The sequence below is a fragment of the Amblyomma mixtum genome, chromosome 2 (assembly GCF_055824585.1).
Source record: "Amblyomma mixtum isolate Tamu chromosome 2, ASM5582458v1, whole genome shotgun sequence".
Lineage (NCBI taxonomy): Eukaryota > Metazoa > Arthropoda > Arachnida > Ixodida > Ixodidae > Amblyomma > Amblyomma mixtum.
The window spans coordinates 107,820,731-107,842,483 of NC_143013.1; the positions used below are offsets into that span (position 1 = coordinate 107,820,731).

At 51.3% G+C, this 21,753-nt stretch overlaps 2 protein-coding genes across 3 annotated transcripts in view; one reads left to right on the forward strand and one right to left on the reverse strand.

Annotated features, from left to right (window-relative positions):
- Positions 1-21,753, forward strand: part of LOC149360501 (presenilin-1-like) — a 66,792-nt gene that overhangs the window by 16,885 nt on the left and 28,154 nt on the right. The gene's annotated exons all lie outside the window — the stretch shown is intronic.
- LOC149360502 (endothelin-converting enzyme 2-like) lies at positions 9,080-15,520 on the reverse strand. Its single transcript, XM_089567861.1, has 2 exons — positions 15,341-15,520; positions 9,080-11,149 (listed from the first exon to the last, which is right to left on the reverse strand). Exons 1-2 carry the CDS (start codon positions 15,518-15,520, stop codon positions 9,080-9,082), a joined length of 2,250 nt encoding a protein of 749 aa, XP_089423987.1.

Sequence of the window (21,753 nt, forward strand, 5' to 3'; positions counted from 1 at the left end):
CGGTTTTGTATTTAAAGAGTAAGTAGTATGCATATAAATCCTTAATTGGCATTATGTCCCCTTTCTCGAAAAGTGGTTTGGATGGGTGGTCATATGCTACATTATATACTATTCTAAGAATTCTTTTTTGTTGGGTAAGTAATTTTCGGAGGTTTGTGAAAGATGTATTTCCCCATACCAAGTGACAGTAATTAAGATGCGAGCAGAACAATGACTTATACAAAAGCATTTTCACATTTACAGGGAGAATGTTTTTGTGAGCGTAAATTGTTCCTATGACACGGGATAGTTTAGATGCTATGTAATTTATGTGCTCGTCCCAAGTCATTTTCTCATTGAAAAATACACCTAGTATTTTGAAAGAGCTAACAACATCTATTTTAAAATTATCAAGAAATATACCATCATTATTTTGGATGTTCTTGTTCTTGGGGCGGAAAATAATAGCTTTAGTTTTTGAGGTATTAATCTTGAGGGCATTAAATCTTGTCCACTTTTCAAGTTGAGTAAGCGTTGTGTTTGCTTTTGCAATCATAGATGAGGCGCATGACCCGGAAAAAAGCAAGGTGGTGTCGTCTGCATATATTACAATTTTTGTTTCTTTGTCTATTTGCGTTATGTCATTCACATATATATTAAAAAGGAATGGGCCCAAGATGCTGCCTTGGGGCACACCAGATAAGATAGCTTTGACATCTGATCGGTGACCGTTTAATTCTACATACTGCTGTCGATGTCTTAGATAACTGCTCAAAAGTAACAAGGATTGTCCACGGAAACCATATACCTGAAGCTTTTTAAGCAGTAACATGTGGTTAAGATGATCAAAGGCCTTCGAAAAATCTACATATATTCCTAAAGCTAAGCATTTGTCATCGAAAGAGTTTAAAATGAATTCTTTTTGTTCTAACAAAGCGAGTTCCGTTGACAGACTTTTCCGAAATCCAAATTGTGAAGGTGTCATTATATTATGCTTATTACTTGGTACACCAATGCTTGATTCTCAAAGACGAGATCTATACAAGTGCCTCGCGAGGTTGTCACAGCCGTGGGACGCGTTACGAGCGAGAGGAACGGGATGTTCTCCCGCATAAGTGTTAGGAAATTGCTGTTTGTCTTTATGTCAACATTAAAGTCCCCCACTACTAACATCGGTGTGGATCGATGGACGGTTAATGCGAGTTGCAGGAAGTGCACGACGTCTTTCGTGAGTGCGGTAGGGGCGAAGTAGGCAGCTACTACCAGCAAGCCGTTGGGCAACTTTGCGGCGCACAGTTCGCCAAGTTCATGTGACGTGCCAAACATTTCGACTGGTATTGCAGAGAGACCTGTGCGCAAGTAGATAGCGACTCCCGCCGCTGTGTTGTGGTCTCTGCGAGCACCACAGCAGTATAGGAAATCTATGATTTCGAGAGGCTCTTCGGGATCCATCCAGGTTTCAGCAAAGCAAAGTACAGAGGAATGGCGCAGAATGTGATCGTGGTGTACGTCCTTGGCATGTGCGGCAAGGGAGCGTACGTTAAGAATGTGGTTGTGAATGATGAATCAAGTGCTGCCAGCGAATGACGCGTCCATTGGCTGTCTGCGTGTGTTACTGATGTGTGGTTAACATGTTAAGCTTCGCCTGTAAGAGTGGAACGTGACAGCGTCTTGCAACGCTGCCAGGGAGTCCACAGAACGCCATCGCCAATTCGGCTGTACGCCTTGCTGGACGGTAAATTTATTTTTTGAGGAAAGGAAATGTATCTCTCTCGCATATCTGGGTGGACACCTGCACCTCGCCGTAAGGAAAAGGGGGAAGATGGGAGTGAACGAAGACGCCGTATTAGCTAGACGCGCCTTTGTTCATTCCAAACCATTCAGCTGGCATTACGGAGTGGCTAGCATGCTCGTATCGCACTCCGGAGACCCTGGTTCGATTCCCCAACTCGACCAATTTCGTTCTCGGTTTTATAGATTTATGCGGTCTAACTAGAAAGGTTAATTAGGCTATTTCATACTTACATTATTGCATTTCTATCCATCGTGTTCTGTCATTAACCTGTCAATTTTTGGAACTGTCTAGGATGTTCGACACAACGTATATGAAACGAGCAACGTCTTACTGAGTGGGGAAGTGCGTGGTGGTGGAGGGAACGCGGCTTCGTACTTATCTGTTTTTTTTTCAGCAGCGTCTCCTTCCGCGGACGCTGTTGTCGCTGCGGCGCGCGTCTTTCTCTGGCCTCTTCATTCTCCTCTATATTAATTAGGCTAATTGATTAATTAAGCAATTAACTAAACTCAGTCCAACTTAGTTGCAGCATCACTATACGATCCCTTTGATTGGTTGCATGGTTACTAGCCAAAGTACAATTGGCCCCATTTGAAATTCGCGCACTGTGACGTCACGAGCATTTCGACCAATTGAAAAGCATGACATTGGGGGCGGAGCTGGTTACGAGGCCGACGCCGACGCCGACGACGACGCGAAACCCAGGAACGGACGCCAAAGAGCTGCGCTCTAAAACAGATAAGCGGCCGAAGCCGCGCTCGCCGCTGTGACGAGCCGAGCTGGGGCCTCTGTTTTCTCTCCGTCCGGCGTGACGTCATCACAGCGAGCGCCTCCTCGCGGCAGCGGCGCGGTGTGGAACCTCTGGGACAGCAGCGACGAGCCGTTGTGTTGTGACTGAGAGAAGGATGAAAAGGAAATTGCACGGGCCTGCTACTGGCTCGAGCCAAGCCACCACCGCTGCCACGTGCAGATAGAGGAGAGTTAAAAGATCAGAGGAAGGAGAGAGAGGAAAGAAAAGACGCGCGTCGCAGCAACAACTGCGTCCGCCGGAGCGGACGCTGCTCAAAAAACAGATAAGCGGCCGAAGCCGCGCTAGCTGGGGCCCCAGTTTTCTCTCCGTCTGGCGTGACGTCATCACAGCGAGCACCTCCTCGCGGCAGCGGCGCGCAGCTGCTGCGCGGCGCGGCGTGGATCCTCTGGGACAGCAGCGACGAGCCGAGCTGGGGCCCCAGTGTTCTCTCCGTCCGGCGTGACGTCATCACAGCGAGCGCCTCCTCGCGGCAGCGGCGCGCAGCTGCTGCGCGGCTCGGCGTGGATCCGCTGGGAAAGCAGCGACGAGCCGAGCTGGGGCCCCAGTTTTCTTTCCGTCTGGCGTGATGTCATCACAGAGGTCGAGCTAAAGGTCAAACGTGGATCCGCCGGGACGACGCTGAAGGCTCAAAACCTAGCGCAGTATTGCTTTCGCAATAAAAGGCCGATAGGAGGGAGGCGGGATGCAGCGCTCAGAAAATTTTTCGGGTGTTATGAAACCGAAACACCCCCCCCCCCTCCCTCTGGCTACGCCCCTGCTTCGTAGGTATGGGAGTGAGGCCGGCGTTTCAGATAGCCTGTAGGACTGCTTTTAGGTCGACAATACGTTGGTGGAACGTAGTGGAAAAAATGACATCGTCAAGGAATACCAAGTACGTTTTCCATTTAAGGCCGGCCACCAATGTGTCTATAACGCACTGAAAGGTTGCTAGGACAATGCAGAGTCCGAAGGACATCACCTTAGGATCATAGAGTCCATCTTAGGTGGTAAAAGCAGTCTTCTCTCTGTCGCGTTCATCGACTTCGATTCACCACCACTTCTAAGATCGATGGACGAAAACTAATGTTCATGACGCAAGCGGTCAAGAGCGTCATCGATGTTCGGCAATGGATAAGTCCTTCCTGGTGATTTTGCTGAGGAGCCGATAGTCAACACAAAACCAAATTGAATGTTTCTTCTTTCCCAGCACCACCGGAACTGCTCACAGGCTGCTCCGGTGGAGGGCATAAAACACGTGCTCTACGCAGACGATATCATAATCTTGACCACCGAGGGGAGCCTTAGAGAGATGGAGGACCGCCTTCAGCAGGCCGCCTCCATTGTCAATGCATATGCTGCCAACTGTGGTCCCCAATGTGCTCCCGCAAAATCAGAGCTTCTACACGTCAGGGCAAATCACAAAGACAACACGCCTCTACACATCTCTGTCGTGCGGTCCCATCAAAGAAGTGGCAGAGATCCAGATCCTGGGTCTGCTCATCAATTCAATAACAGGCTGTTGGCGCTGCCACCAGTTGTTGGCGAAGATGGGTCGGTTCTGGGTCGTTGCTAGCTCGCTGCTGCTGCTGCTGCTCGCTTGACGTAACCGCGGTCAAGCTACCGACACCCGTTCCCGCCACCACCAGGACAGGAGTGCCGCCAAGTCAGAGAGTTAAGTGATGGGAGGAAGATTACAAGAGGGTTTATTTACATCTCTTTACATCATGGTTAGAAGTGAGGTCCCAAATGAGGCTCTATGGGAGGCTAAGTGAGGCTCAAAAAGGGGCTGTCCTGCCGCACTCGTTGTCGACTTTTATACTGTTCGCCTTCCCTAAATTCCCTAGGTTGAGGACGCCCACGCCGGGGTGGGAGGGGCCCAGATCACAAACACAAACTTGTGCGCACAAACACACCACTGCACTTAGGGCCACGCCCCCGTCACATGTGGAGTCTGAGGGAAAGAAGGTTGTCGTCGAGGTAGCGCCGACTGCGGTAGGTGGTGCTTTCCGGCCATCCCGCGGGTCACCGACATCTGCTGTCGCCGCTCGAGTCCGGAACGCAAGGTCACGAAAAGGCCGAAAGTGGTTCCTCGTGCTTAGAGACGTTCGCGAGGGTCGGAGATGATGACCGGCGGCTTCTCGCGGTGCCTGGCACGCCAAAGAGCCACAGCAAACGAGGCCCTTTGTTCCCCGGCATGGCCACGGCAAATGGGGAAGATAACGTTCGTCTCCCCGAGGCGGCGGCGGCGTTCTACACGTGCAGGCACTTCGGAAAGGGGGCCTGGTTTTGCTTAAACTCAGCCCCTTCGTTTTGGTCCTGTACTCCGACCGGGCAAACTCCGTAATTGAAGTCAGCTGTCACCTGGGTCCTCTCTGTGCGTGCGGTCCATGGCGGCAGGCCCGAAAGTAATCACGCTGAAGTTGCTCGCAGCTATGCACAGTAGAAACAGGTGTGCTGGCTGGTTCCAAACGAGACCCGCTGACGTCGATCTTAATAAGGCTTAGGCCGGACTCAACTATAGCGAAACTCAAGCGCGTAGGCGAACATGCAGGGCGTATGATCCACCGCGTTTCCAACAAGTGCGGTGGTCGGCGGGGCAAGGAAGCGCTATGGCTCGCCCATGCATTCGTGACCAGCCGGATCCTCTACGCCGTGCCGTGCCTACGCACCACCAAGCAAGAAGACGAGCGCATTGACGCCATCAACAGGCAGGCAACAAATCGAGCACAGTACCTCCCGGTGGATACCTCCAAAAACAAACTGAAGGCTTTGGGGGTGGTAAACTCTTATCAGGAGTTGCGGGAGGCCCACCTCGTGAACCAATATACGTACGCGGCTCTCGCAGACGGCATGTGTGTTGGATGTGTAAGCGGTTAGCAGACGACTCCTGGGCGCCGCCTGCTAACTGCTTACACATCCAACACACATGCATACCAGAGGGGAGAGAGAAGATCCCGGTGCTGTGGCGCCATATGCTCTGGGTCACTCTACTCCCGCGTAACATGGAAATGATTTCACACGAAGGCAGACGACTAGCGCGGGTTCTCACGCTTGAGAGGAATTATGGGCCTAAACAGAGCGTCTACTCTGTCGAAATCAGACGGCCGTCGCCCGCGAGATTCTACACGGTTGCCGAAGTCCACCGGGGAATGAATGTCGGTGGGCTATCTTTTCAGGCCCCATATTCAACCCGAGCGCATAAACTTGCAATAGCTCTCGCTGCCGCAGATCCAAAATCGAGAATGGTTATCACTGACTCTCGCCGGGCCTGTGAACACCATCTTCCAGGGGAAATATCAACTCTTGCCTCCCAAATTCTAAGACGGGCTCCCGCTGATCCAACTCACCCAAACCTAATCTGGGCTCCTGACCTCCAGGATTTACGAGGCAATGAGGCCGCTGATGCGGCCACCCGAGCGCTTACACACCGGGCTCCTCATCCTAGCTCCCCTGGCTCAGAAGCCCATAAACCGCTTCCGTGGTTCCGCGGAATCTTAATTCATTACTGTAACAGACACAGCCTCTACCCAGCACCTGCCAAGGGGCTGAGTAAGGCGGAGGAGCGAACTCTGCGGTGCCTGCAGACAGGCACTCTTCTCTGTCCTGCCATAGACAAGCACTTTGATCCGAACATAGATGGGCGCTTCCCGCAGTGTGGAGAGATCTGCGATATCTTTCACAAGGTGTGGGCATGTACTCAGAATCCTCACCTTCCTCCTTTCCCCACCCGACAGGCATCGGAGACTGCCCTCCTCAGCTGCTCCACACTGGAGTCCCAAAGGGCTCTAGTAAAGCGGGCGCGAGACGGTGCCTCATCGTGCGGCGTCCCGGACTAAGAATACCGACCATGTAGCGGGGTCTTCTGACCCCCAAACCCTGTTTGAGTTTTAAAAATGTTTTGCACCACCACCTCCCCCATGGGCTGTGAGATGGTTAAATGAGGTCATCGATCAACATTTCGCGCTCTTGGTTGTGTATAGTTTCGCGTTCTTTCAGCGAAACCCGATAAAACTACCGACGCACAGGGTGAACAGAATCGTCGGCAATGATTATGTGCTTAGAGATGGTAGTCCGGCGTACCCCGAGAGACGTAGAGAAGCAGTCGTGGAACTCAGCAAGCAGTCCGATGAGCTCGTCTCTCTCGTGTGCAGACAGTTGGGGTGCATTGCCGACACCTGAAGGCGGCACCGTGTGTTGGCTGGTAAGGGGACGGACAGGAAGGCTCCTCGCACAGGGTCGCAGCTTCCCTCGGCAAAGGAGCGGCGGGAATGGGACTCAGCGAGGCGAGAAGCTGGGAGTCAACCAGCACCTCCACCCGAATGCCACGGGTGCGTTGTTGAGACTCGAGAAACCAGGAGACTATGACCGCAGGTGTAACAGAAACCAGAGCCAGGCGAAGCGATCACGACGCAGACGAGCGATTTTCACAGATCCTCTTCCTCTTTGCCGTCTACTCGCACTGAGCAGGAAGCAGGAAGTCGAGGGAGCAAAAAATGATTCATATGGCACTACCAACCAGTTGCCCTACGAGCTTTGTTGGAAAGCTTATGGAGCGAATGGTGCTCGCGAGGCCTGGATGGTTTCTGAGAGGAATTCTCTACATCCAGACATAATGACCCAGAAAGATCTTCAGTCGAAGATTCATGGACTTCGTTTCGAAACATGACAGACGTCGCCGGCGACTAGTCGCTGCTGTCTTAGACACCAAAAGAACTCACGAAAACGTCCTTCATGACGCCATTCTCGATGCACTTGACGACGTGGGCGTTGGCGCCTGGCTCTACCTGTGGATTGTGAGCGTCCCCAGCGGCAGCTCAATGACAATGGCAGCGGTGAAAATGGACCGGCATCATATACGCGACGGCTGGGCTGGCCTCTGTATAATGGCTCTCGCCGTGAAAACTCTCAAAGGAAACCACAGGCTTGATATTTATTAAAAGAAAAAAAAACGGCTGGCTTTCTAGCATTGCTAAGCGCGAAATATTGTGCGAAAGCAGACTTTTTTGCTAGTGGACACCACCGCCACGTATACCTGAAAGCGCGACTCAGGTGTCCGCTGAACCAGGGAGCCAATCATGCGCGTCTTCAACTTTTTCATCGTCAATGTCAATTTACCCAATGTATACGCCGGCGGCCTATGTGCCAATGCCACGTTTCTGCATCAATGTTGTCAATGCCAGCGAGGTGACCTAGTGCCTTGTTTCTGCTGCTATACGTTGTCCACGCCAACGCATGCAGCCTACATCCTTGTCACTACCGCCACATAGCTCAAAGCGCGAATATTAGTTTGATAGTTAGCATTAGTGGATGACGAAGATGTGCAGTGCGCAGCGCGAGTGTGTATTGCGGTCTAACTCGAGGCCTATGCACCCTGGCCAATCCCCCGCCGTGGGTATGTGCCATTCAGCCTGAGGACATCATCATCATCATCATCATTAACTCGAGGCGGCTTGACCGCCTGCAGCGAGAAAAGAAAATGCAGCGATATATCTTGGTGCCCTCGTGCAGTTGCCAGCGAATTTGATCCGTTCGCGGCGCCGTGGGTTCGAATCCCTGTCGCGACAATAATTGATTTGCCCAGCTCTCTTTCAAGGTCAAGCTACACAAACGGGCGAGCCGGTTTGACCTCATGAAGTAGTTTGGTTTATTGGTTTAGAGGGGTTCAGCGCCCCGAAGCGACTCGGGCTATAAGGGACGCAGTAGTGAAGGGCTCCGGAAATTTCGACCACTTGGGGTTCTTTAACGTGCACTGACATCGCACAGTACACGGGCCTCTGGTATTTCGCCTGCATCGAAATTCAACTGCCGCGGCCGAGATCAAACCCGCGTCTTTCGGGTCAGCAGCCAAGCGTGTAACCACTGTGCCACCGCGACGGGTGGAGTTTTCGCACTAAACTGTGCTTGAGTGGAAGTATGGTAATATTTTATTCATGCATATGCCTGGCACCGGTGTGAACTTGTCGATGAACGAATCTGCTAAACGCTACAATACAAAAAATAAAATCCGGAAAAATTGCATGTACAAATTGAACACTCGCATGCACATGTGAAGCAAAGCATTTTTCGGATGCATTCTGATCTTTTTTCACACTTTCGGCTTACAACTGAATATCCCAGGCTAACTGTGCCTTTGCGAAGTACAAATATCTCGCAGCAACCTTTCCGCTCAAGGTTTTTTTGTATTGTTCGAAATTAATATCTGCCATGGACGCCGGTATCCGATCACAACAACGGTAAAGACCGAATTCTATCAGACTGCTATAGTGCGGCAACCGCGGTGAAAATCGCGCTGTACACAAGAACCAAAAGTATCTCGCGTTGAGAATGCAGTACTGTAGAGCAGCCCGTATAACATCAACCTCCGTTATGTTCCAGGTGCCCAATAAAATTTAAAATTTGCTAATGAAGAAAATGTGGTGCCGCCTCAACAAAGTCTCTTAACAAATACAGTGACGTGATCTTCACAGAGTTCAACTATAAGTGTGATGATTGATGCTGTCCTTCGATAACAATGTGACCTAATCGAAGAATTTGCACTTTTTTATGGGGTTCATCTTCGATCCTGGCGGGCATTCGAAGGCGTTTGCAAAAGCCACAGAGCTGCGCACAACTTGGTTGCAGTTGGCAGCTAAAGCGTTCTTCACACCCGCTCGGCTACACGTCATATAGCAGAGTGTGATGAAGAACACCTTCGCCTCAGTAAGCTCCTCGCTGATTGGTGGCGTGCTCCCCACATCCTTGGTGGCATCCAGGAAAGCGGAGTAAGCGACCTGCAGCGCCGGAATCTCGGGAAACAGGGTCTGGCTGGCACCTCCGCTGCTCGTTTTCACACATTGCTCTTTCGCTTCAAAGGCTGCCTGCGAGCGTGCACTTAAAATCGATGGAGCCAGTCCGCCGCCCGGCCTCCAGTGGAGACCCTCCCGGTCAATCGCCTTGACCAGTTCGACAGCAACGGAGAACCCAAGCCCACCGTAGAGCATGCCTTTCGTGCCCTTGCCGTAGAACAGGGGACGGGCGACGGCGCCAATGGCGACATCGACGCTGTTTTCCACGTAGTCGTATTCGAAATAAGGTTGCGCGTAGTTCAGTGGCAGGTCGAGCACAGCCTCGTATTCTGGTGTCCTGTTCGTTGCGCGCATGCTCTGGATGGACTCGAGCCAGTAGAAGCCGAAAGATGACGCGTTTGTTGGGAACGACTCGTAGATATGTTCCAGGCTTGCGTTCGTGAGAAAGTGGGCCGGCGGCCACAAGCGCATATATGCCGAGCCAATCTTATCGCTCACCACGGCTTTGCTGTCTGTGTCCAGCCATTCAGTCGAGTTAACTAACCTTACGGCGGTTGACACCAGTCGCTGGAACGCGCCGTCGACAAGCTGCCTGTCAGTATGCGTTACTCGCGATGAAAAATACATCGTGAGCAGAAGCACTTTATACGCAACTTCGACGTGTAGACCGCAGAAGGCCGGTCGCAACAGGTCCACTTTTTGCTGGTCTCCATAGCGCGTGAGCAGCAGACGGCTGTCTGCCACCGGCGCGTAATGCTGGACAAACTGCCATGCCAGAAACTCCAGGATCTGCTCGTTCGTGTAGTTTCCGAAGAGCTCTCCGATGGTTAGGAGGAAGTGCTTATTTTTCACGACCATCTCGTCCTGCTCTGTCAGCTCGGGCCTTAAAGCGGTGCCATTCTGCAGCGTCCTCAACCACCGAGATGTCTCCATGCTCGGTGTGTAAACATCTACCTCGCCGATCGGAAATGCGGACGCCTCTTTGGGCGACGCTGCCAGGGCAGCGTTGAGAGCTTCCAGAATTTCGCCCTCCAGCTTCTGCGCCTCGATGGCGCGTTGCTCACTGCCTGCTTTGATGTCTCCGATGAAGGCACGGTAGTACTGCGTCCAATAAGCAACGTAGCTCCCCGCAATCTTCACGCTGCGATGGTAGTGGAGGTAGAAGGGCAGTCGAGGGGAAGCATTCAGTACGATGTTCCACTTGCCATGCTTCATAGTTGCTCGCAGAGAGAACCACAGGGTCACCTGCCAGTTGTAAGCGAGGGTGACGAGCACACGGAGGGCGTCGGTATCCGTGGGGGACGCCTCGGGCCACGGAAGTTCCAGCCGTTCCAGAAAGGTGCGAAATTCGTGCAGCGTCGACCCGTACTCGGAAAGGTTGCTCATGCAGGACTCGAACATGGCCAACGCCTTACAGCCGATAGGGAACATCGCCGACCCGTCCTGCAGTGTAGTCCTGATGCCGAAAAGCCAGGAGTAGACCATGTCGTGCATGGCGGATGTGTCCAAGTCCCGCAGCTGTTCCCTCCCCTTTGGCGGCAACCACTTGGAGCATACGTGAGCTCTGAAATCCTCGCACGCGTCGACGCTGTGGTTCAGTGCGTCATTCAGGAGGAACGCGTGCAGCCGGCAGTCTTCGGTGGTGCACAGCACTTTGCTCCGTTTGCGCGAGTCGCTCTGAATGACGATCAGGACGACAGCCAGGACGAGGAATAGAGACACCGTTACCGCCATGGCAAGGATCAGTTCTTCCCGGCAGCAGAGTCGCCTTGCGCTCTTAAATGCGTTCTCTGGACTTTTTTGCTGCAAGAAAGAAAGGCAGACGCGGAGCTGAACATCTCCGCCATTTTGTCCTTCTCTTATATCGGCGGGTACTTAGATGCGGCGCTTTGACACATGCCTCCCTGGGGCAGAGCCAGTATGCACTACAGTGGTATTTTTTTTAAAACTTAAATTATTGACACTACACGCCAACATTCAGGCCCAAGAAGGCAGTGGCTTACACTGACAAGGCGGTGCATGGCAAAACACAACAATGAAATCTCGCGAATAGGATGAAGCTGCAGCAATGTTACTAAAACATGTAAATCCTTGCCGTAGCATAATAACCAACAAAAAAAATTGGCTGCTGAAAGTTTGCCAACTAGTTCCACGTGAACCGGCTGTGTCAGAATGCATTGTGAACAGCTGGCGGCCTGGAAGCGGTACGCGTTGGTTTGATACTCGACGACCGCTGTTGACTTGCAAACTTGGCTGCCGAAGCAATAACTACCAGCGTACCACCCCTTACCCTGAGTAAGGTACTGTCAGTGCCAGCTGTAGAGTTGGCGAAAGCGGACGAATGACAATTACACCGCCTTCAGACCAGTACTTTCTTTAGTCCGGCGGTCGCCCGACACTTAGTGCTGCAAATCTCTGGCACATGGCTGACCTGACATGTCCTCTCCGAGAGCTTTCACGTCGTGGCTTCGTGCCCCGCCGCTCCACTCTGTTCCCATCCCCTTTCCCCATCCCTACTAGAGAGGCCTGGGAGGAACACCTGCCCGGCTGCTCCACCTTGGAAGCTCAACGCTCCTCGGTAGCGCGCGCCCGGCAGCGGCCATCTGCAATGGCGTCCACTCAGACGTTCAGCAATCATCTCTCTTGTTCATTTCCTGGATAAATTGTTTTCTACCACTGTAGAGTTACTACTCTGCCCCCCAAATGTCACATGGACATTAATGGAACGTACGCGAGGCTCATAGCGCCTCAGCTCACCTCGGCGAAAGTGCCTCGAATCGCTGTCGCATCGATAATGCACTCAACCCTTCCGGCCTACTTCAGACCGCGTTGGTAGCCACATTTTTCCTTCCCTTCAACGAAAGCAGCAGCCCAGAAAAAGCTGCTTCGCCGCTTGGACCCCATGTGCAAATGTTGCGATGTAAAGCACATATAAATAGACGAAAAAAAATGCATTTATGGTTACGCTCAGGACACAAAACACTGGTACATTAGGTAAAAACGCGTGAAATTAACACACACCAAAAAAAAGTGAATGTAACCTAATTGCATATTAATTTTAGAGGATGATATAGTAGGCTGATATAGTAGAAGTTAGTAGCGATGCCGTCTCGCCGGGAGCATCAAAATACGGGAGGACACCGCAGTCGGCAAAAGGTTGCACCACGCTTCTCTACACAACTGAGGAGCGTTTTCTAGTTTGGTTTTAGGGGGGTTTTACTTCGCAACGCAACTCAGGCTGCGAGAAACGCTGTAGTGAAGGGCCCCGGAAATTTCGACCACTTGAGGCTCTCTAACGCGCACTGACATGGCACAGTACACGGGCCTCGAGAATTTCGCTTCTATCGAAATTCGGCCACCGTGGCTAGGATAGAACCCGCGTTTTTGGGGTCAGCAGCCGAGTGCCACAACCACTCAGCCACCGTGGCGTCCACTGAGGAGCGTTCGTTTATTGCGATAGTCCAGACTAGTGCACTGCACGGGCTCGGGCCAGCCCGAAAGCCCGGGCCCGGCCCGGCCCGCGGGCCGGGCCGGTACATGATTTATTTTGCCGGGCCTGGGCCGGGCCCGGGCCTGTATTTGCGGGCCCGGGCCGGGCTCGGGCTTAAAGCTGCGGGCCCGAGCCGGGCTTGGGTCCGTACAGAAACGGCTGGTGTCTGACTTTTCATTCACTATTGCAAAGTGAAGTATACAATTGCGGCATTGAAGCAGCGACACGGATGAGCTATGAGTTATAGTACGCGCTGAGAAAAAAACTAAGCTTTATTCATTGACTTATTCATTTCCTTATTTCCACGCCGCAGTGCAGTAAGAGTAAAATTCAACCGGCCTTAATCGGCCATTGATCGTTCGTCATCCCAAAACATACATATACACTATTAGAAATGCATTCGGGAAGAACATATTAGTTTAGGACGCTTGTAGTCCTCAAGCACATACCGTGAAATACTCGAGCCTTTTAGCTTTTCGTTTCTGTAGAGAGGCGACCAGTTCGGCTATGAGCTCAACCTGTGAGAACGCGTTCACTAAAAAAAATGTCATCCTACTGCTTGCTAGGCAGCTTTAATATACTTCGCGGGCGGCAGAATATAACTGATTTAAAAAAATGGGGGAACGCAAAGTAGACTACTACGCGTGTATGCAGCCCTTTTTGTTTAGCTCTCGGAACTTCCGAGTTTATCATTGCGAACCTACACCAGATCGGTCTCCAAAAGACGGGCCTGGAGAGCACTACTCTTCATCTCTTCCTTCTGGGTTAAAAAGAACCAGCTTTCTGGAAGTCAAACTGCGGTTTCAGAACCTTTGTCGGCCAGTTCCTTATTGGCGTAGTAGCAGTCTACTTGCTCAAAGTGAGCAGTATACCTCATGGTCAAACATAATTGCGCAAATAATTTGCGCAAAAAATTGCGCAAACATAATTGCGCAGTATACCTCAAGCGTTACTTTGAAACGGGCAGGGTCGGGCCCGGGCTGGGCTTCACTACGGGATTCACGGGCCGGGCCGGGCTCGCTAGAGCGATAATTTAGCGGGCCCGGGCCGGGCCCGGGCTTTAATTCGCGGGCCTGGGCCGGGCTCGGGCCTCAGGTCTCGGGCCTGGGCCGGGCTCGGGCCTCAGATTGAGGCCCGTGCAGTGCTCTAGTCCAGACGCCCTTTGCGACAAAGCGGCAATACTGTGCTTTTTACTCTTAGCTATGTTCCACATTATTCACATTTCGCATCTTTATATCTTTTCAGAGGCCAACAGCCGAGCAGTTCACGTACTTCACAAAACTTGCTTATTCGCCTTTTTAGGAAGACACTAGTGAAATTACTGAACCATCTTTTGATGCACATGTCCAAAGAACCGATAGTGCCAACGCCGATTGTCGAAGATTTATTCGCTCTCGAATCTTTTAAATAGTGCTTTGCCTTCACTTAGGCAAACGAGAGCAGTGATTAGCCAAATAAGTTCAAGCGGTTTAGCCCTCGAGACAGCGGAACTGCGAGTCTCCTTTGCAATGCAAAGCCCTTGACAACCAGCTGCCGTAAGATCAATATTATCAGCTTATTTATACGGCACAGGTGACCCTACTGACACATGCAGGGGCTTTGATTCTCGGTTCAGCCATGTTTACTGGCACTGTTAGTCTTTATGGCTAAGGAAGCGCACGACGGAGCTTTAACTGCGCATTTCTACTCCCGCCAAGGGCTATAAAGCTTTCTCGGTAAAAAGTGCGTCTCCGTTACCGTCGTGACCTCCGGTAAATATTGCCCATGCGTTCTTTTGTCACGGGTGTTCTGGTAGCGGTAACAAAGTAAAGGCTATAATGTCTCTAATGGTGCGATAGATGATGGAGCTAGAGAAGAATCAATGGCGCCAACTGCTCCATTGTGGAGCAGCTGTCTTCTTGTGTGCAGCATTGGTTTGGTTTGGTTTTATGAGGTTTAACATCCTAAAGCGACTAAGGCTATAAGAGACGCCGTAGTGAACGGCTCCGGAAATTTCGACCGCCTGGTGTTCTTTAAGGTGCACTGACACGTTAAGAACCCCAGGGGGTTCTTAACTCCGCGAATGACTTTACAACCGATGTGCGGGAAGCATTCGCACAGCTCAGCTGCCTGTGGGAGCATATTTAGGAACACTAAAGTGCAGGAAAGCTGGGCACGTTATTCAGATAAACCAACACGCGGCAGTGAACATTTCATAAGCGACTCTTCATCGCCGAAAACCGCAAATTCGCTGCTATTAAACACAACGCTCTTTCAAAGAAGTGCAGCGGCGTACAAATTATGGGTCATTCAACATAGCCTCCAGGGTGCTGAGAAACAGTGCTCAAGTGGAAAATCTTAGCCGTCGTGTTTAATCATTTCGTGCCCGAATCATTCGTCTTGCTCGACAGTAGGGTTACATCACCCTCCGCAAGAAAGCTCTCAGTAACAGGGCATGGGGCCCTCAGTAACAGGGCATTGGGCCGCGTCGATCCCACAGCATAGCAGTAGCCGCGCATACTCACGTTTCCGACAATATCCAAAGCTTCCACAGAATAGGCACCAGGGCTGAGGACCTTGCCTGCTGCGGCTTTTGCGCACTCGACTTGGCTGCGAGGGTCCTGGGGTGAAGCAAGGCACGGATCCGGGTTGGTGGCCGCTAGGGCATCGTACAGGCGCATCGTGTCAGCTGACGAAAGCCACATCGGGCTTGCTGGGTTCGCGGTGGACGTTGGAGGCGACAAGTCCGTGCTGCCCATCACCTGGCCGGGCGCAGGTCCAGAGGCACCGCCGGACTCCTCGGTAGAAACCCGAGCCGCTGCTGTCTGCGAGGTGGATATTCCTCCAGCGGCAGTGCTTGACGATCCTGGCTTCTGTTGGGAACTCAAGCGGTCGCCTTTGCCGGATTTCGTCGGCTTAATCCTTTTCGCGCTTTGCCCAACTTGCGCCGGCTGTGGTTTGTCGCGAGTCAGACCAGCGTCATCGGCGGGAGCCTTCTGCGGGGATTTTTCGCGGTCGTTGCTTCGTGGGGCCGGAGAAGACTGTTTACAAGGCGACGGTAGCGCCGCAGAGGTGCCAGCTTCACCGTTTTCCTTAACGGCCTGCGGGGTACGGAGATCGGCGGTGCTGTCCGAGGCGGATGTTGGCGCAGAAGCCTGATTGGAAGTAGAGCTCTTCGCCCGACTCTTACTTCTCGTCCCCGCTGCATGGCGGTCGGAATGAACTGAGCGGGAGCTTTTGCTCTTTCTTCCCGCACCTTTTTTAGGCGGCTGTGGCGCTTCGATCGCTACCTGTTCTCTTGATGGACTTGTTTTTGCGGTGGCCTCGATCTGCATGCTTGGTCGCTGGTCACTCTATAGAACTCGAAGCCTCCTCCGTATTCCGAAACAGTCTCCACCTCACAGAACACTGTCTCCTTATTCTTTATTCGGGAAGAGGTAGGTCTTGGTAACGAGACCTCTTTTATTTGTCGAAAGCGTTTTCCGACACTTGGGCGCCACCTAAGGTCTGAACAGTGCTTTCGAATACCTGCGTCCCGAACAAGAGGAGCTGATTAGTTTGGCAACAGAGCAAAATCGTGCAACGACAATGTGAATGTTTGGACAGTGAAGAGTGGTGCAGCGGCTGTCCGGTGCATGGAACCACGTTATTGTGAACTTGATTCGACCCACATGATTGGAACACCGTGATTGGAGAGTAACGGAGAAATATAACTGTTATAAAAGCCGGAGTACCTCAGGGATAAGTATTAGGTCCGCCTCTTTTTAATCTATATGTCAATTACCTCACCACAGCTATTCCTACCCATAATTTTCTTTTTAATCTATATGTCAATTACCTCACCACCGCTATTCCTACCCATAATTTTCAGTACGGAGACGACACAGTTATCCTGTCTCAAGATTCCAGTTTTTCAGATCCAATCTCCCGTTTGCAAGGTGCAACGTTTAGCTTTATAAACTGGTTCGATAAAAATGTAATTAAAGTGAATGTCTCCAAAACGCAGCTTATTTGTGTCCACAATCCCTTGAAGAAAGTTAGCTTAAACCTTCATCTGCTGGTCCACCCTTCTCCTTGCCTTCCTTGTACCTGTTCGCCCGTTCCATATGTTTCATCTGTTAAATACCTGGGTGTCCTACTTGACAGTGACTTCGCCTAGAATTCCCACTTGGCTTAGGTATGTTCAAGGATTCGTGAAGTTTCAGGAACATTATACAGTATATATGTCATTCTCAGTTCATAAAATGAATTCACTAGCTTTGGGTTGTAGCATGCTGCGTGATGTGATTACGGTGTTTGGTCGCTGCGCGATTCGTTGGCGAAATAGAATAAACTCCATCCTTTGATCTATTCTGAATATTATTAGCTACGACGTGGGACTACCTTCTGGCGCTGACCTTTTCAAAACGTGACGGTGTTAAAATTTTAACGCTTTTCTCACTGAAACGGCTACCCTGAGACATTTCTGGTCGCAAAAGAATAAAACTGAATATGTTCCTTCGCGTTGCATCCAGTCTAAATACCGCTTTCGGGTGCCTTGCTGCTCAACCAGATATGTTCAGTGCACCCGTATTTACTATATACCATCTTGCCTCAGTCAATTACCAGCTGGTACATTTCGCGTGAAAACAAAGTTCAAATTGAAACAAATTATTCGCCGCATTAACCTTTAGTACTCTAGCCTTCAACATTTTTTTCCTTTCTTTATGTTCATTTAAATCCTACATAACTGCATAAAATCGAAACCTTAGAGGACATACTGTTGTGGCACTTATTCTGCTGACGCGTCAGAATAGAGCGTGAACAGAGGAATTTATGTATTGATGTCCTGTAATCTGCGGATGTATCAATATATGTTCCATTTCTATTTCGATCCCAAATGTTATTGCTTACTTTTGCTCAGGAATACTGATTGTTTTTATGTATTCTATGATTACATGGCACTGTTTGACTGCTCTGTATTGGGGGCGCTACCTCACATTGCACTTCCGCGTAAGTAGTTTGTTTTGTTTTTATAATATATCTCCTCATTGTTGTTAGTCCTTTCCTTGTATTTGTTCCTACTTCAATTGCTTCAACAGAAACTATAGTGTTCGGCCGCCGCGGTGGCTCAGTGGTTACGGTGCTCGGCTACTGATCTGAAAGACGCGGATGCGATCCCGGCCGCGGCGGTCGAATTTCGATGAAGGCGAAATTCTAGACGCCCGTGTACTGTGCGATGTCAGCGCACGTTAAAGAACCCCAGATGGTCGAAATTTCCGGAGCGCTTCACTACGGCGTCCCTCAAAGCCTGAGTCGCTTTGGGACTTTGAGCCCCATAGACCAAACCAAACCACAAAATCTGGTGTTCGCGGTATTCCACTTTGTTGCCGTTGCCTGCATGGCCTGCCCTTCAAGCCCACTGTGGCTTTGGCAGGCCTACCATGTATTGCTGCTGTGGAAATCTTGTGTTCTTGTGTTGTTATACTGGTGGAGAGGGTACAACGTGATTATTCAGTGCCACTGACAGGCAAGGAACAATCAATGCGTCCATCGCACTTGTTTACGTTGCACATCGTTAACTCCCGTTGCTCTAGTATCCTAAGCATGCGCCCTTTTTCCCAGATACGAAGGCCACGACGCGACTGGCAATAATAAATTCATCCTAGCTTCAAGCTCAGGACATTGACTCCGGAGTCACTCCAAGATTCCATAAAGCGCGAATGGCAGCTTTCCACGGTGCTTAACCTCTGGCACCGGCAGGAGTGGCAAAGAGGTCTGAAAGCAGGAGCTGAATCTAATCGGATCAGTCCTGCAGAGATATGAGCATCGCTCACATACCCGGCACTGTACTGTGATATAACACGGCGGAGCATTTTAAGCAAAGTGCTCATTGCGCCTGATCTTAAAGATAAAAAGGCTGGTTGCTAGTCTGTTACCGATTCAAGTGTTAGAAATTGTAGCCATTAAGGCAAAGTCACTAGAAAAAATTGCCGACGATTACGTTACTTCCCAGTGCGAAATTTGAGCGCAGCTTATCGGCTGTTTCAGCTTTTCAATAGATTGAGGCAAACAATTCCAGCAAGACATGTATGTTGATTTACAGATTTGTTATTTTTCACACATATTTCTTCCTCAAGAGACACTTCAATAACAGTTCTTGATTGTCATGAGGGAAGTTTTTGGACGGAGAACTAGATGGATATATGCTCGACTTGCTGCACCAATGCCTGGTTCTCAAAGACGAGGTCTGCGCAATTATTTAGCAAGGTTGTCACAGATACGGGAGCCATTACGAGCGAGAGGAACAGGATGTTCTCCCGGATAAGTGGTAAGAAATTCCCGCTTGTCTATATATCTACATTACAGTACCCCCCGCCTTGCCACCCTGGCATGTGGCAGCGTTTCTGGCACAACGTTGTCAATGCCAAAGCATGCAGGGCACATACCGTAGTCAAAGCACGATTGAGGTGTCCACTGTTCCAAGAGGGCAGTTTTTCGCCTTCCCTTTGGTTCAGGTGCCCACCGAGTTGTGTGAGACAGATACTCCGCATTTCCTTTCCTCAAAAACCAATTTACAAATTTTACCCTCTGCTCTGCAAGCCCCCGCTCTATTGGTCTCGGCGCTGTGGTAGACAGATACTGCGCATTTCCTTTCCTCAAAAAAATACCGAAGACACTGGAAATTCTAAACTGCGCTGGGCGAAAGCCTTGCGGTCCACCCACTGCCGCTTCCCCGAACGGCTTGGCGCGGAATCACTGGGCCGCCTCGGAGCCATCAGTCTGGCTCACTCGACTGCAACAAGACGTCTGGCGAAGGAACGGCAGTGTAGCTGCCACCGCCGACGCGCGCGTGCTCGTTCTACCGCTACAGTGCGACGTCACGTTTGCTATGCAGAGCTGCGCCCCCTATTGGCGCGCCGGTTGCTAAGGAGGGGAGGAGGTAGTGGTGGTGGTGGTGGTGGTGGGACACTTTTATTAAAACGGCTTTTACGTTAGGCGCTCAGTAGGTCCTGGGCCAAGGTGACGAGGGCGCGTTGCAGTTTCAGATCCACGGAGGCAGGCCAGATGGGCCACGGCGGGGGTGGGGGAAATGATAGGCGGGGGACTGGAAGGCTACGTGGCACTGTGTAAGGCAGTGTTCTATGTCTGGATATGTGTGTGGACAGTTTGGGCACTGAGGTGTGGAAGTGTACCGGTACATATAGTTTGCTGGTGTACGTAGGAGATTAAACTGTACTCGGCGAAGAATGCGAGCTTCACGGATCGATAAGGATGTGTGTGGTGGTGGTAAATCAGCTAAGTCCTGTTTTTTCTGCGTGTAGTATTCGTCGACAGTGTGTTTATAAGCCCTGGCCGCCTGCTCGGTCGGTGGGCTCGTCCATTGGATCCCCGGCGCCAGGTGTATAGTATCGCAGTCAAGCTGGCGAGCCAGCTCATTGCCGGGGCTGCCCATGTGACCAGGGGTCCACCAAAGGGTCGTGGGCTTAATGCTATCAGGGCAGCACCTAAGGTCGATCGGGTGGGGAAAGGGAAGACTCTTTCATGGAAGGCACGCAGAGCTGCCTGCGAGTCTGTATAGACAACGTATGGAGGGCGGGGGGCACGGTGGCAAAGTCTGTGATGGCATCGGCAAACCTGTGTATTTCTAGGGCAACCATGGAGGGCGGGAAGGAGTATGGACCGGTTGTGAGAGTGCTGGTTGTAGAGAGGCAAGGGTGGATGAAGAAGGCTGCTGTGGAGCCCGCGGTTTCCGTGAGACAGGCGTCTGTGTAGGCCACCGCCGCAACATCGAAGGGTGGCTTGTGGTTGTATGCGTATGGTTGGCGGCGGACTGCGTTTGTGTGGGCGGAGGTTGCTCTTTTACTTTCTCCTTTCCAAGCTCCCACTCCATTGCTTTCGCAGCTTAAGGCTATCCACTGCTGGTTACAACGGACAACGGCAATGGCGGCGGTGACGGAGACGACGTAAAACGCAGAAACGGGCGCCTAAGAGCTGCGCTCTAAGAATTGAAAAAACGCCGCCGCGGTGGCTCAGTGGCTATGGTGCTCGGCTGCTGTCCCGAAAGACGCGGGTTCGATCCCGGCCGCGGTGGCTGGAATTTCTTTGGAGGAGAAATTCTAGAGGCCCGTGTACTGTGCGTTGTCAGTGCACGTTAAAGAACCCCAGGTGGTCGAAATTTCCGGAGCCCTTCACTACGGCGTCTCTCATAGCCTCAGTCGCTTTGGGACGTTAAACCCCATAAACCAAACCAAACCTAAGAATTGAAAACTGATTTTGAGGATGCAAATGATGCAGTAACTGTCTCACATATCTCGGTGGACACCCGAACGGCACCGTAAGCGAAGGGATAAAAGGGAGACTGAAAGAAGACAGGAAGTAAGAGGTGCCGTCGTGGAGGTCTCCGGAATAATTTTGACCACCTGGGCATCTTTAACCTGCACTAACATCTCATAGAACACGGGCGCCTTTGGCGTTCCACCTCAAGCCACGACCGTGTATACAGACGCGTCTTGGAGAGGAGGAGATACCAAAATCGCTGTAGCGGCGGTGGTCGATTCGTCTTTACGCGAAATGACCAGCGCGTCTCTCCGAGGCTGCACAGCTGCAGAGTCCGAGGAAGTAGCCGTTGCTCTAGCGGTGGCGGAGGGCTATAGAACCGGGCGGTCACTAACAATACTTACGGACTCTCAAACAGCCTGCCGAAATTACATGAATGGCAGGATAGGTCGTCACGCGCTCCGTATACTCCTCGCAGCGAGTGAAAGAATTAAAAACCGGGAAGAACAAAACGACAAGATCCGACACAAAATTGTGTGGGTACCGGGGCACACGGGGGTGGCAGGGAACCGAGAGGCCGACAGGATAGCTCGAGGATACATTACTTTCCGAGCTTCCGACGAGACCGCGGAACTCGCGCCAGCACCCAGGGAATACTCGGCCATACTACAAAACTATA

Coding starts and splice junctions, on each gene's coding strand:
- LOC149360502 (XM_089567861.1), bottom strand. CDS start 15,520: ATGTGGCTTTCGTCAGCTGACACGATGCGCCTGTACGATGCCCTAGCG. Junction 11,150..15,340: donor CTTTGGATATTGTCGGAAAC/GTGAGTATGCGC, acceptor TCTTTCTTGCAG/CAAAAAAGTCCAGAGAACGC.